We start from the raw sequence: 14,257 nt of genomic DNA on the forward strand, positions 1-14,257 counted from the left end.
CAGTCACAGAAGGGTTTGGGTTGGAAGAGACCTTCAAAGGTCATCTAGTCCAACCCCCCTGCAAGGACCAGGGACATCTCCAGCCAGACCAGGTTGCTCAGAGCCTCATCCAGCCTGGCCTTGAGTGTTTCCAGGGATGGGGCCTCCACCACCTCTCTGGGCAACCTGGGCCAGTGTGCCACCACCATCACTGTAAAAAATTTCTTCCTTATATCCAGTCTGAATCTACCTCCCTCTATTTTAAAACCATTACCCCTTGTCCTATCACAACAGGCCTTGCTAAAGAGTTTCTCCCCATCTTTCTTGTAGGCTCCCTTTAGGTACTGGAAGGTCTCCCTTCTCTTCTCCAGGCTGAACAGCCCCAACTCTCTCAGCCTGTCCTCATAGGAGAGGTGCTCCAGCCCTCTGATCATCTTCGTGGCCCTCCTCTGGACCTTCTCCAACTGGTCCATGTCCTTCTTATGTTGGGGGCTCCAGAACTGGACACAGTGCTCCAGGTGGGGTCTCACCAGGGCAGAGTAGAGGGGGAGAATCACCTCCCTCAACCTGCTGGCCACGCTCCTCTTGATGCAGCCCAGGATGCGGCTGGCCTTCTGGGCTGCAAGGGCGCGTTGCCTGCTCATGTTGAGCTTCTCATCCACCAGCACTCCCAAGTCCTTCTCCTCAGGGCTGCTCTCGATCCATTCTCCGCCCAGCCTGGATTTGTGCCTGGGATTGCCCCAACCCATGTGCAGGACCTGGGACTTGGTCTTGTTGAACTTCATGAGGTTTGCATGGGCCCACCTCTTCAGCCTGTCAAGATCCTTCTGGATAGCATCCCTCCAAAAAGAGGATGTCCAAAAGCCTCTTCCTGTCCCCCTGCCTCAGCCAAGGCTGCACCCTCACCCTGGTGTCCTCCCTTGGCATGGCCAGGGTGACACACAGAGTTCCGTGGTGCAGAGAAGCGACACTGAGCACCCATCAGCATCCTGGTCGCACTGGACCACGCAAGATCCCTCCAGCCTGCCCTACGGGGTGTGATATAGGGAGCTCAGGTCCACCAACACTGGCCCAAAGGGAGGACAAGGCGCTGCCACCCATCCCCAAGCCCAAACAAGGACAGGCCTGTCCCCACATAATTCACGTCCTAAGGACACAGCCAGCAAAGGGGCCCTGGGACAGCACAGATTCTGAGATACCCCGTTTCGGGGCTCACAGCCCGGCACCGCTGCAAGGATGCTAGCAGCAGACAGCGATGTGCTACAAAATCCTGGTTTTATTTTCATTTAAAAGCCATTCCGAGCCCAGAGCGAGCAGCGAGCTCTTCCCCAGGGCACGGGGATTTGGCCCCATCAGCACTTGTAGTTCCCAAAAAACAGGAAAGAAAACCAAAAGGAATCACACAGGTATCACCTGCTGCCCCAGCGTGCTCCCAGAGGAGACTGCGGGATAAATCCTGCGGTACTTGGCTCGATGCGGTGACAACGTTAACACGAACCAGGGCACAGACACGTCGCGATCCGGGACATTCACCGGTGCCAGCAGCGGGCTCCTATCGGATGTCATAACGAGGCAAGTGGGGCTAACGAAGCCCTGGTCCGGCACCATTCCCAGGTGCGGTCCCCAGCGAGGACGCCTGGTCTGCGGGGACCCTAAAGTGCTTTGCAGGGACACACACACACACTCACACGTGCTCACACCCCGAGATGCCCCAGTGCTCCAGGAGAGAAGGGCTGGGGGCCAGTATGGAGCCCAGCGGAGCTGGGGGGGCCCTGGATTGTACCCCACTCTTGTGTGCTAGGATAGATGATGCCCCACAGGGCTGGTGGCCCCTTTCTCCCCCTCCCCGTCCCCGTAGACCCCCCAGGGCTGGGGCCATTCCTCCGGCCACAGCCCAGGGGTACAGAGATGGGGACAAACAGGTGAGCTCAGCCCAGAGTCGCGGCCCAGGCTTCAGCCAGAGCAGCAGCAGCAACTCATCCGCATTTTTGGGAGTTCCTGGTGCGCCCAAGGTCATCTTTTAACAAGAAAAATTGAAGTCTGGAATAAAAAATGGTGCCCATTTTAGCAGCAAGTCCTAAAGGGAAGTCCAACCACTCGGCAGCCCCGAGCCATCATCTGGTGCTACGGCACAGCAGTATTCCGGGAAGGAAACAGGTTTCCAGTGGGATGGGGAGTTGGCACTGGTGGCCTTGAGCCGGCTGGGTGGTCCCACCTGGAGTGGGTGCCAGTAGGAAGAAAGAAGATATTTGGTCCCATTTTACCGTCCGAGGGAAAGCCAGGCCACGCACATTGGCCACTGCTGGGAGGACGCAGCACCGGGATCCGTACGCAGGGTGCCACCATCTCAGCATCCGTCCTCAACCAGCGCTGGGGGTAACGGTCACCTGCAAGCAGAGAGCAGGGTAAGATGGAGTGAGTGGCCGCTGAGGCACCCTACCCCAGCCCCGTGCCCAGGCCCCACAGGCACGAGGAGGGAGACTCCCCCCGATGTCCCCAACCCAAGGGAACCCACTCCTGCCCATCCCTTGCTGATGCCCATCATTACATTAGCCCCCCAGGGTGCAGCCCAGCTCCACCAAGATGCCCTGGTGCTTCCTAAAACTGGGGAACCAGCCCCAAATCCACGAGGAAACCTTTTCCCAAGGGTTGAAAGTCTCAGGGAAAGCAGAGCTCTCCCCAGTCGCTCAAACCAGCAGCGGATGGGATCATCTACTGCATGGGGATGGCACTTTGGGGTCTGCTGTCAGCCATCCCAACAGCAGGCACAGGATAAGGGACAAAGCATCCCTGGGACATCATGGAGTGGAGCTGTCACTCTTTGCACCACATCCCTCAGGTCCTCCACTTGCAGTGTGACCCACTTGCCCCGAAGTGTCCCTGAGGGTGCCTCACCTCCTGTGCCCACGGGAGAGGTAGTCCCGGTTCAGAGAGCAGAGCTGCTGCTCCAGACGGAAGATGCGAAATGCCAGGTACGAGGAGGACACGACCAGGAGGCAGATGCTGCGAGCAGAGGAAAAAGCACAAACGCTCGGTGGTTGATACGGACATTCCCAGTGCAGCCCCCCATCTCCCCATGCCGCAGCCACCCTTGGCACACTTACAGCACAATGAAGATCTTGAGCAGCTGGTAGTCAGAAGGTCTCAGCTCTGCCACACAGTTCTGCTCCACCTCCAGCTCCTCCTCGGTGTTTATTGCACTTTCTGAAATGCAAGCTGAGAGTCAGCAGCACAGTGACGCTGGGCAGATGCTCACACTCCTCCAGCATCTGGGAACCTTCAAGCATCACATTCCTCCCCTGTGGGCTAACACTGCCTGTATGCTGTTACAGGAGCACGCCGAGGGCTCAGACCCTCCAGGCCGGACACGCCATCGCATCCCCAGGACCCCATCACTGAGTCCCAGCCTCAACCCTGCTCATCTGCAAGGCAAAAATCTCCTCCATGAGGGCAGACGATGGACGTATTCTTGGAGGTTTACACCCAGCACCGTGTGTGGGGCAGGGCACAAACCCGTGTCCCTGGGTTGGATGCAGCCCTCACCCGAAACCAGGGGCTCCTCAGAGGTGAAGGAGCTCTCCTTGGCGCTCAGGCTGCTGACGGAGCTCCGGTGGATGCACTGGTAGTCGGCGTCCGGCAGTGACAGTGACAGCGAGGTGGGCGACACCTTCCTCCACTTGCCCTCAGGGACGATCACCTCCTGTGGGAACAGCGCCGGGTAAGCCGTGCCACCCGCAGCGGTTTCTCCCATGAAACCAGCAGCATTAAGGACACAGTGGGGCCAGATTCGGACTCGAACCTTATGGCATCTTCATCGAGCACTAGCACGTCCAAAACACCATCCTAAGGGGGAGCTGGTCCTCCACGATGCCCCTGTGGGGACACAGGCTCCTACTGCCATAGGAAGGACCTGCCCACGCACCCCATGCCTGCCCCAAATACCAATTGCTGCTTCCTTCACACCTGGTTTGAATCTCAGCATGATCACCCATCATCCTCTGACAGCCCCTTGCCCACCCCGTGGCTCAGCATCCCAGTCCCAGTGCGTCTCAGAAAGGCACCAAATCAAGTGGGGTGGCAGCAGGCATGGGTTCCCGTGCCGGAGAGCGCCCAGGGCTGGAGCTGCTGAAGGGCTGCGTCCCTCAGAAGCACCAGGAGATGCTGCCAGCCTGGATCACTCCAGATTCACCCCTTGAAAAGCGCCTTCAACTCCTGGGATGCCACCAGCCCATGGGGGACATCCCACTTGTCACCTCCTAGTCCACCATGCAGGGTCACCAGCCCGTGGGGGATGTCCCCCTACAGCCTGGCAGGGCCACAGCACCAATGGCTTTGCGACCAAGCGGAGTCAGGGACAGGACACCCACATTTCATGGAGAGGACATATGCTGCTGGCCGGGGACATGGCCACGGTGGGCAGGGACAAGCCCTGCTGTGCTCCCAAGAATGCAGCCCCTCGTGCTCCCTCAGTCACTCAGGCCTTTCCCTCTCCAGCCTCCCAGCTATGAGCCATCCCGCTCATCCCATAGGCTTTTGGATAATCTGGCCATGTTTCCAGCCTGTTACCCATGTTCACAGCTGTGAACAGCACCAGCCATCAGGAGCAGAGCAGCAGCGTTTTCCACATCATTCCAAAGTTTTTCTGTCAATAAAGAGACCCCTGAGACCAACCAGCCGAGTCATTGGCTTGGGCTCAGCCGCAAGCTGACCAAACCGTCCTCTCATCCCATCCGTTTCTGCCAAGTCAGGGTTTGAGGATCCCAGAGGACAAGCTATGAAGGCGACAGCCACACCCTTGTGCGACCTTCTTCTCGGCAGCGAGGGGAAAGGGCTGACCCTGCACCCTGCGAGCCGCTGCCAGCTGAACCTCAGCATGCCAGGACGGCGTTAAACCCACCGAGGGGGCTGGGCGGCCGCTCTCCTGCCCACAGTGTGAGTTCTCAAACCCACCCTGACCCTTACCAGTGACACGGCATCGGGCTCCTCCGTCAGCTCCTTCAAACTCAAGCTCTTCTTGCTGGAAACCTGGATGGGGGAAAGAAACGAGTGTCACTGGCTGGGGCACCACCTCTCCCTGCTTCAATGTGAGCCAGAAAATTGAATTTTGACATTTCTTGTGACTCTGTGAAGAGCAGCTGCTTAAAACTCGCGAGCGTGGGAATTTGGGGATGAAGAAAAGCATCAGGCAGACAACGCAGCACCGCATCGCTGCTTCCCATCACCGAAAAGCCTAGAGGGCCACAGCTGAGCCGAGGGGTCCTGTGAGGGCTCCTGGCAGAGGGGATAAAGCATCAGGGGTGGAAAAAAGGGGATATATGGGCAGAGCACATTTCAAAGAATAAATTCCCCAGTTCGGCAAAGGGGCTGAGCAAATCGTTGCCCTGGCACAGCCGGCAGCCACCCCTCCAGGTGGGGAAGGGCTCCGGCTCTGCTTCCCACATGCTTCAAAGGCAGGGAGCAGAGGCCCCAGCAACCCTCCTCTCCAGCTCCAGGAATGATGGATTTCTTCCCTCCTTGGGATTTTTAATTCAATTTTTTTTTTTTTTTTTTTTTTTTTTTTTACTTTGTACCGTTTTTCCTCTCCTTAAAACTTTAGATCTGGGGAAAAGGTAGCGATGTGCGGAGCAGCAGAACTAGTATTACTACCAGATTGTAAATAATTCATATACACGCTCTGGGAGAGAGCAGAAACTCCAGGCTCTGCCTCCATCATCCGTGACCCAGAAAAGGCCACCGGCAGCTCATGGGGACAGGACACCTATGCAACAGCTGGGGATGGGCTTTGCCTCGCCGGGATGCTCAGGAGCGCGTCAAGAAACACCCACCATCACTTCAAACAATGAAACGGGGACAGTGGGATGGCCTCCCGCATCGGGCGGAGGGGATGGTGGAGATGCAGCAGTGTCATGAAGTGCTGCCGTTCTCAGTGGGCTCCTGCCCCTCTTCCCATCCCTTGCTGTGGAGCAAGAATGACAAGAAGAGGCAGCAGGGCACCAGGGAGGGCTTTGGGAGCAGTCCAAAGCCTTCATGGCAATGGCAAAGAGCTTTACTCCCCGAGATGCAGCATGAAAGAACCTTGCGGCTATCGAAATGCTGTCGGGCGCAGGGCAGCGGGTACCTGCAGGTGCGTGCAGACTCTCCTCAGGACGTCATAGACACTGTCGCGGGAGATGAGGGACACAAATATGTACTGCAAGAGAAACAGAGAAGCTGTCGAGATTCCCTCCATCTTGAGTCCAGTTCCCCGGGCACGGGACAGGCAGAGACGTCCTGCCCTTGAATCTCCCCTGCACAGGCATCTCCCTGCGGAGTTTCCCTGCTGCTATTTTTGCAGCCTGCCAAAACCTGGACCAGATTTTTTCGGGGCCGATTTCACTCGGCTTCTGTCCCCATGGGGCCTCCCACGCTCAGCCCAGAGGGATGTGGCAGCAAACGGGGCCGGGAGTGACCAAAAACACCCCATGGATCAGCACAAGGGGACACGGGGCAGCACTCACCTTGCCCAATACAGGCCCCACGTGAGGTGCACAGCAGCCTTGCAACCAGATTGCTTTAAACACCCAAATCCTGCCTTGTCCCACCCCTTGCTAAAATCCTGCAGGAACAACGCCCTGCCAAAATCCCGCAGGAATAACCCCTTCCCTGGGAGGGGATGCAACGCACACCGCCACAAGCAGCACCCGGCGAGGACTCAGCCACACCGAGCAGGACTACGTCAGCTCACTGCAGCTGACAACACCCACCGTGATTTAAAAGCTGGAAATTCAGCCTCAACCAAATTTTCTGCCAGCTCAAATGCTGGCCCAAAACCTTCTCCTGCTTGTGTTTCAGGAGTTTAAAGGTTTTATTTGAGCCTGGCAGGGATTTGTCAGGCTCGGCTGAGTTTCACTTTAGCTTTGCTTTGCGCAGAAACAAAGTGAAATTCAGAAACAAAAGCAAAGCCACGGTGTTTGCCCTGGCCAGCTGCCAGCGCAGAGCAACATGCTCGCTTCCCAACCGGCCCTCGCTTGCAGCTGCGGATGGGAATCGCTTTGTTCCCCCCTCTCAAATCACAGGGTATCCCCCAGCTGTGGTTTTGCTGTGGCGAGGCCGGGTAACAATGCCCAAAGTGCTGGCGTTACCTTTCTGCTGGCATTGGTGGTGATGGCCAAGCCGTTGGGCAGCAGCCGAGCCGTTTTGTGCTTTTTTATCAGCTGTACAGAGACCACCGGGATCACAACCTGGAGGGCAAAAAGACACAGGGACGGGCAGGGACGGGCACGGTGTGAGCCTGGGGTGTTTCTTTCACAAGGCAGAGATTGAACATGCATCGTAATTACGCCCCAAGCAGGGCAGTGACGCGAGGGGCTGGCATTTCCCAGAGACAGTCTGGGTTTTGTTAAAGGCCACGGCATCCCCCCCATGTTAATCTCGGCTTGGAGGTGGTTTCTACTCGACCACAACAGCGAGGACATGGGGAAAGCATCATCCAGCAAGTTTCCCTAAGACCCATCACAACAGCCTCCCTGCGAGCCAGGGGAGAGTTAAAAACAAGGCAGGGTGTCATTTATGGCAGGATAACTTCATTGAAACCCCATGCTTCCATCAGATATTTGTTTAAAGCAGCCGATATAAATAATTCAGTTCTTCAGCCCAGTTTTAAAGGAAGTTGTCTCTCCCCAAGATCCCCGTCAGCCACAAGACTAACGGGGAAACATCAGATTGTAAATCAAGCAGAAAAGCCAAGAGAGATTCAAATCCACCCCCCCCACCCGAAACCTTTGATCTTCCTTCAAACGCCATTGCGGCTTGTAGAAGGTTTTGCATCAGGGAATTTTAAACCAAACCAATATTTGGTTTCCCCAGGCAGATGCTGCAGGTGATCAGAGGGGGAGGCACAGCCGCGCTTCCCTTCGCCATAGCTTTTGACAGTGATTTTGGTGGTATTTGGGTGTGGGAGGGGATAAGCTGGCCTGGGCTATGAGCCCTACAGGACCAGGGCGAGCTGGCCCCCACGTTACCTTGATGTCCTTCCCGAAAAGGTTTGCATAGAAGCAGAGCCAGTTGGGGGAGATGTAAAGCCTTCCCTGGATGAGGATGTCTCTCTGGAGGGCACAGGAGCAAACTGCAAGGCAAGAGAGGGACATGGGAGATGGCGTGCCGGATCCTGCCGCCCCCGTGTCCATCCCTCACCGTGTCACCCACCTTTCAGCACGCTCTCCTCCGTCGGGATGTCCTTGAACAGCTTGTGGTACTGGGAGTTGTACTTGCTAGCAGCCTGAAAATAAAGCAGAGCAAAGTTATCCGGTGACCTTGTCAATACAGAGCCTCAAAAAAAAAAAATCCTCCTGCAAAAACATTCCCTCTCCTCGCACCCGGGACCGGCACAGCGGGGTCCCACCAGGCTGGGGACGGCGGGGCCAAGCGCCTAGAGCAGGGTCGGATGATCCAGCAGCCAGCAAACGCCGTGCCATCCTCCCAAATAAACATTTCTCCTAATATCTAAGGAGGCTGCTCAGCCTCTGCGAGGAGCTGGTTTTCTCCCAGGCTCATCCACAGGCAATTTATTTTGCCCAGCGGTTTCTCTCCTCCTCCTCAAGCTCTTCCCTTATTCGGGACACAGTGACAACACTTGCTTTGCGCCCGTCGCGCCGCGCCATCCAGCTATTTATATTCCCGGTGCCTCTTCAAAGCCTGGCGGCAGCCGCGGTAGGAGGCTCAGCAGCTTCGCCCTTAAATAATTCGGTAGATAAGTTAAAGGCTCCAAAGCAGTTCAACACTCTGCATTAAATCCGCTCAGTTTGTCCTGTAAGGCAGCGCAGGCAGATTTGTGTCGTCTGTGCCGGAGGCGGCAGCGCCCCAGACATCGGGGTGCTCACCGGAGACGAGGCTGTCCCCACAGCGGTGACAGCTGCCACCTGAAATCCAAGGGATGAGATGCTTCACAAGGATGCGGAGAGATCCAGCACAGCTCAAAGGGCCCTGGGGCAGCGAGGCTGGTGTGCAGGCAGCGCCGCAGGCAAAGCCCTCCTGCCTGCGGTGACAAGGTCACCTTTGTCCCGCACACCTTGTCACCAGATGAGCCGGGCCATAAGAGGATCAAGGCTCAGGAGCACCTGGGGTCAGCTTAGACACCTCCCAGAGAGACACCGGGATGGTGAGGGTGCCAGCAGGAGCACTTCAGGGCTTTTTGGAAGACATGGTGGGGCATCACATCCAAGCCACAACCAAGGAACACCCCTCGGCCTCAGCACAAACCCGTTGGCATCCCACAACACTCCCAGATGCCTCTGAATAATTCAGTAAAATGTTTTTCTTCTCCATCTTCATGGGTAAAGGCAAAACACCTCCCTCCTCTGCTCCTTCCTCTTCTAGAGAATCTCTTGTTTGTAGACAGACCAAGAAGTTATACTTCAGACACAACTTGAACAACCAAAAAGGTTCAAATGGAGGGGAACAGAGCTGCTTGCAGTCGAAATTTCCACTTTCTCCTTTGCTCTGGATGGAAAATCCTAAAAGCACTTGCACGGCAGATCACGGGCCACACGAAACCGCCATCAGCTCCTCCGAAAACGCAGGCAGGAGCCTCTGCTCTGCACCAGGAGTTGCTGTGGCTTTGCCTCTGGCTCCCACAGCCCCCAGGCTCCTCCATGGCAAATGGCTGGGGTCAGGCTACAACGAACCATCCCGTTCGCTCACAAAGCTGAAGACTTACCACTTCCCGGTGGCATTTCTTGATGTCTTCATCCTTCAGGGCTTCGTTCAGGTGGAGGCTGGAAGGAAAACCAATAATCATCAGGTAAGTGAAGGGCCCCAGGTCTCTCATCCACACCCAAAAACACGTGCGCTGCAAGAAGAGACGTGGCAAGATGCAGAGAGCTGAGGAACGACCCTGAGAAGCCATATGTCAGATGTCTCAGTGATTTATCGCAGCATCGGGAGGTGCCGAGGTTAAATAATGGCTGCAGGAGAAGGCTGATCTCTGTCTTGCATCGGGCTGACACCAAGCCAGTGGACACACCAGCACCAGGTGCCTGTACCCAAAATGCACCCTGGCACTGGGGGAAGGAGCCCAGAGCAGCCTGGGACAGGTTAGGAGCTGGTGATGGGCAGCTTTGGCTGGGTCAATGTTTCCCCAGGGAAAGCACAAATGGGAATTTGGGAACATGCTGGGGCAGGAGGACAGACTCAGCTTTGGCCATGCACAGGGGCATCCATCTGCACTCACCACACAAGGAGGTGAAGGGAGAAACCACAGAGACCATGAAATCCTCCCAATAACCTCGGCAGAGGGAATACCGGTTCCCTCCCCTTCCTGCTTTTATAGACCCCATATTTCAGGGTGAAACAAAGAGGGGACCCCTTCTGCTGGCAGGTTCCATCTGGTGGCTCGGAGGCAGCAGGGATGCTGCAGGAAGTCACAACAGGAGGAAAAAAGAGTAAATACTCGACGGTAGACCCCAGGACGCTGCCCCTCACCTGCCGTCGAGGGAATCCAAACTCTTCTCCTTGTGGGATGCCTCCAGCTTCTCACGGCTGTGCATGAGCTCGGGGCTCTTCAGGGGAGCTGCTCTTTCGTGCATCGGCGTGGTGCTGCAAGGAGAAGCCCGTTAGCCTGCGAGGGGAATGGAGAGAGGGGAGAGATGCGTTTTGGAGCCTTAAATCCCAATCCACACAGAGACGTTAGTACCTCTGCCACTCAAGGACAGCAAGAATATTTCTGTGATTTCTCAAGTCACGTGGAGAAAAAAAAAGGGCATTTCTTGCCAGGAACTCCCCAGCACTCACAACTGAGTGGCCAAGGAGGAGCAGCTCCCCCCTCCGCTGCCTCAGATAACACCCTCCAAATCAGAGCCTTTCCTCCTCAAGAGATCGAGGTTGGCATGGGAAAAATCACAGGTTTAGGAAACTCCCTGGGGTGATGGAGATTTTGGCCAGCAAGGGCCAGTGTCTGCTCCTCTCGGTCGGCAAAACACCATCTTCCCAGAGCAGAGCCCTGGCCAAGGGCACCACCTCCCTCCTTTAATCACTCCCCTCTCGTTACAGCCTGTTATTTACTATCAGGAGTTTTATCAGAGGCGCTTATCGGCCATGACAGGTAAAGTAAACACGCTCCCAGCGCTGCACAGGGAAGCTTATCACCCAACAGGCCAGAAAGGTGACGCTTCTGCCCTCAGCAAACCGCAACCGGAGATTGCCGTGCCGTGGTGCTTCTGGCACCAAGAGCCAAAGCAGAGCGCGATCCCAGGGGATTGATGCTGGAGCAGCGATCCACGGGGTCTGGCGGCACTGCAGAGCCGGCAAACAGCCACCGGACCTACAGAGAGGAAATTATTTGAGGGAAAAGAGGTCGGCTCAACGGGCAGGGATGATGCCAGAGCAGGTGGGGGACAGGCAGGACAGCAGCAGGCAGGATGAGTGTCAGTGGGCAGGACGAGTGCGGAGCTGGAGCGCATCCCGGCCCCAACAGGGACGATGCTGTGGCGATGCGGCAGAGCCCAGGCAGAGAAGCCATCCCGAACTGCTTCCGATACAAAGAAAGGGGCTCTTTTGCTGCCTCGTGCTTCTATAGACACACCTTGCTCCCGGTCCAAAGGGCTCATCCGAAGGGAAACCTGTCTAAATAATCCCCCACAGCCTCAGGGAGAGTCAGGATGAGACGCCGCACCCCAACAGCCACGTCTAAACCGCCTGAGAGTCAAAACCGCATGAGCCTGTGTCCCTGCAGCCTCAAGGGCTCAACCAAAAAGTTGCCCCAGTGCAACGGAGCCAGGATGATTCCCAGCCAGAGGCACGCAGGGCTGCAGAAAAACCAAACACAAGTCACCAGTGCCACGCAGTTGGGACCAGGCCAGGAACCAGCTCCTGGATCCCCCCAGCCGACGTCTGCGAAGCAAACAAGCTGCCCGCGCAGCCCCAAAGCCCGAGCATCATGGAGACAGGACAAACACACCAAAGTTGGGGGGTATTTATAGGAGAAGCTCAGGTGAAAGGATGTGACTGGAATGGAAAGGAGACTCTAACGACAAGAAGCACCAAAATAACATCCCTTGGTATCGCACCCAAAGGCTTTTCCCCTGCCTGATTCCTTAGATACCCTGTGCCTTCGTGACAGGCAACCCCACACCACAAACACCCTCTGCCAGGCGATGCCACGCTGCCCTGAAGCCAAAACTTGTACTTGTACTGGAGCCTTCCTCCCCCTTGCCCTCATGGGGGAAAAGGGGCTCCAACCCGCTCCAGAGCCTCCCTCTTCAGAGCTCATCCTGCTCCGGCTTCCCCCACGTCATCCCTTAAATCCCCAAGCAATTGCAGCACTTAATCCGGGCGAGCGGATTAAGCCCTAACTGAGGCTGACACCAAGGGGCACCGGGGGCTGGCGGGGGCGGGATGGGGAGAGGCACCTCCTGCTCAAGCTGAGGGCATCAAGAAACCCCCTCGAGGTCACCAAGCACAGAAATTCCCTAAAACGAGAAGAGCCAAGAGGCCGGAGAGCACTTGGAAGCGCTGCACATGTTGTCCTGGTTTTCCCTCCTCTTACGGTCACTTCCAGGGACAAGACTCAGGTGAGAGGGTCCCCGGACACAGCGCAGGCAGCTCCAGGGAGGGTCTGGGGGCTGCGAGGAGCATGCTCAGCACCAGTGGAGACGTCGCAGCGGTTGCCTCTTCTTCACTGATCTCACTGTGTCCCAGCTCCCAAATACGGCAGGGATGGGGATCCGGGATTCAGGAGCACAGGATAAGATAAGGCTGGGCCCCAGGCACAGCTGACAGGGAAGTCTCCCTGCCAAGAGTCACTTCCAATGCCAGCACAGGGAGGAAAACACTTTCCAGCAGCTCACACCATCACCCTCCTTGAGGAATTTTTTTTAGCAGGAAGCTGCTCTTGCATGAAAACCACCATCCTGAGCGTCCCAAACTCCAAGCGGAGCAAGAACAGTTGGAGTGTGGAGCCTCCAAGACAAGGCAGAGCGGGCGAGCACACGAGTTCCCGGCAAAAGGAAAACATTGCTAGCAACCTGCCGACCCCCTGTCCGCCGTGCCAGGGCTGACACCCCTCTCCTTGCCCACGCAGGCTCCCCCAGACCCCCCCGCTCGCCTCCCGGGCTGTGGCTTTGCCAGGCGAAGCCCAGCGCCTCTCCTTCCCCACGGATCGGCATCTCCCTTCCCTTACACAGCGCTGGGATCCGGCCTGGAAAAGGTTCGGCGCGAGCCCCTCCGGCGGCGTTCGATTTTCGCTGGATCCCCTCCCCGCTGCCGGGGCAAGCGAGGGGGAAGTGAGCGGCGGAGGCAGGAGACAGTGAGCCAGGGATTTCGCCTCCCGGAAAAATGAACAAAAAAAACCCAAACGGGGATCAGAGCTGGAGGGAGGCACTTGCGGGCGGGCTGCCTTGCCCTGAGCGAGCCCGGGCGGGATCCGGCGAGCTGCCCTTGTTGCCGGCTCTCAAGGTCATTTCAATCCCGTGTGGCTGCTGCTGGAGCGGAGCCACCGCCGAGGATGCTGGAGGGGAAGGGCCGGTCCCCGGCGGCGCTGTCAGGAGAGAGGCGGGAGGGAGGTCACGGGGAGCAGGCCCAGGCCGAGCCCTCCGGGTCCCCCCGGGCCCCCGCGCCTCCGCCCCCGGGGTCCCGACCCCCCGGAACCGCCCCCCCCTCCAGGGCTCAGCGCCCGGCGGGTCGCAGCCGGGGGGAGAGCCGAGGCCTCAGGACCTCTCCCAGCGCCCGGGATACGGGATTTTACTGGGCGCCGCTCTACGAGCTCCCGGTCACGGAGAGAGCCCGGCCTCGGTCCCCTCACGGCCCCGGGGGGGCTCGGCCGCCGCCCAGCACTGACCCGCAGCCGGGGCAGCCCCCGGAGCCGGTCCCCAGCCTCCGCCCGGACTCGGAGCGCCCTCCCGCCCCCCGGGACAGAGCCGGCGGCTCCCGGGCCGGGCAGCGGCGGGACCCCCCCGGCGGCCCGGTCCGGTTCAGCCCCTCAGCAGGGCGGGGAGGCCCCAGTGCCTCCGCGCTCCCCTCAGAGCGCGACGCCGCCGGGGGACAAGAGCGGGGGCCAGGCCGAGGACTGGCCCCTGGCCCCCCGGCCGCACCGGGGTCGTGCCCCGAGGCCCCCCGGTACCCGGAGCCTCCCCTCGCCCTCACGGTTCCCCCTCGCCCCCACCCCGCCCCTACCTGCGCGGCTGCCCCGCGCTGCCCGGCGCCGTCGTGCCCCGCGCGCCCGATCTCCTCGCGGCGCCCCAGCGCCCGCCCATTGGCCGCCCGCCGCGACTCCACGCCCCCGCCGCGCGCCCTCATTGGTGGCTGC

At 58.3% G+C, this 14,257-nt stretch overlaps 1 protein-coding gene across 2 annotated transcripts; it reads right to left on the reverse strand.

Moving 5' to 3' along the window:
* Positions 1–1,237: 1,237 nt before the first annotated feature.
* Positions 1,238–14,212, reverse strand: GRAMD2A (GRAM domain containing 2A). 2 transcript variants are annotated; one of them, XM_086756937.1, is made up of 13 exons: positions 14,125–14,212; positions 13,133–13,489; positions 10,438–10,551; positions 9,674–9,731; positions 8,164–8,236; positions 7,980–8,083; positions 7,101–7,199; positions 6,098–6,169; positions 4,942–5,004; positions 3,523–3,679; positions 3,084–3,183; positions 2,875–2,982; positions 1,238–2,366 (listed from the first exon to the last, which is right to left on the reverse strand). In XM_086756937.1, the coding sequence occupies exons 3-13, from the start codon at positions 10,539–10,541 to the stop codon at positions 2,363–2,365; spliced, it is 942 nt and encodes a 313-aa protein (XP_086613063.1). In that variant the 5' UTR covers positions 10,542–10,551; positions 13,133–13,489; positions 14,125–14,212; the 3' UTR covers positions 1,238–2,362. The 2 variants fall into 2 exon arrangements, with proteins under 2 accessions (XP_086613063.1, XP_086613064.1); XM_086756938.1 differs by lacking the exon at positions 1,238–2,366 and having other exon boundaries at positions 2,871–2,982.
* Between the last annotated feature and the right edge of the window lie 45 nt (positions 14,213–14,257).

The sequence above is a fragment of the Chlamydotis macqueenii genome, chromosome 12, assembly GCF_036417535.1.
Source record: "Chlamydotis macqueenii isolate bChlMac1 chromosome 12, bChlMac1.mat, whole genome shotgun sequence".
NCBI classification, from domain to species: domain Eukaryota; kingdom Metazoa; phylum Chordata; class Aves; order Otidiformes; family Otididae; genus Chlamydotis; species Chlamydotis macqueenii.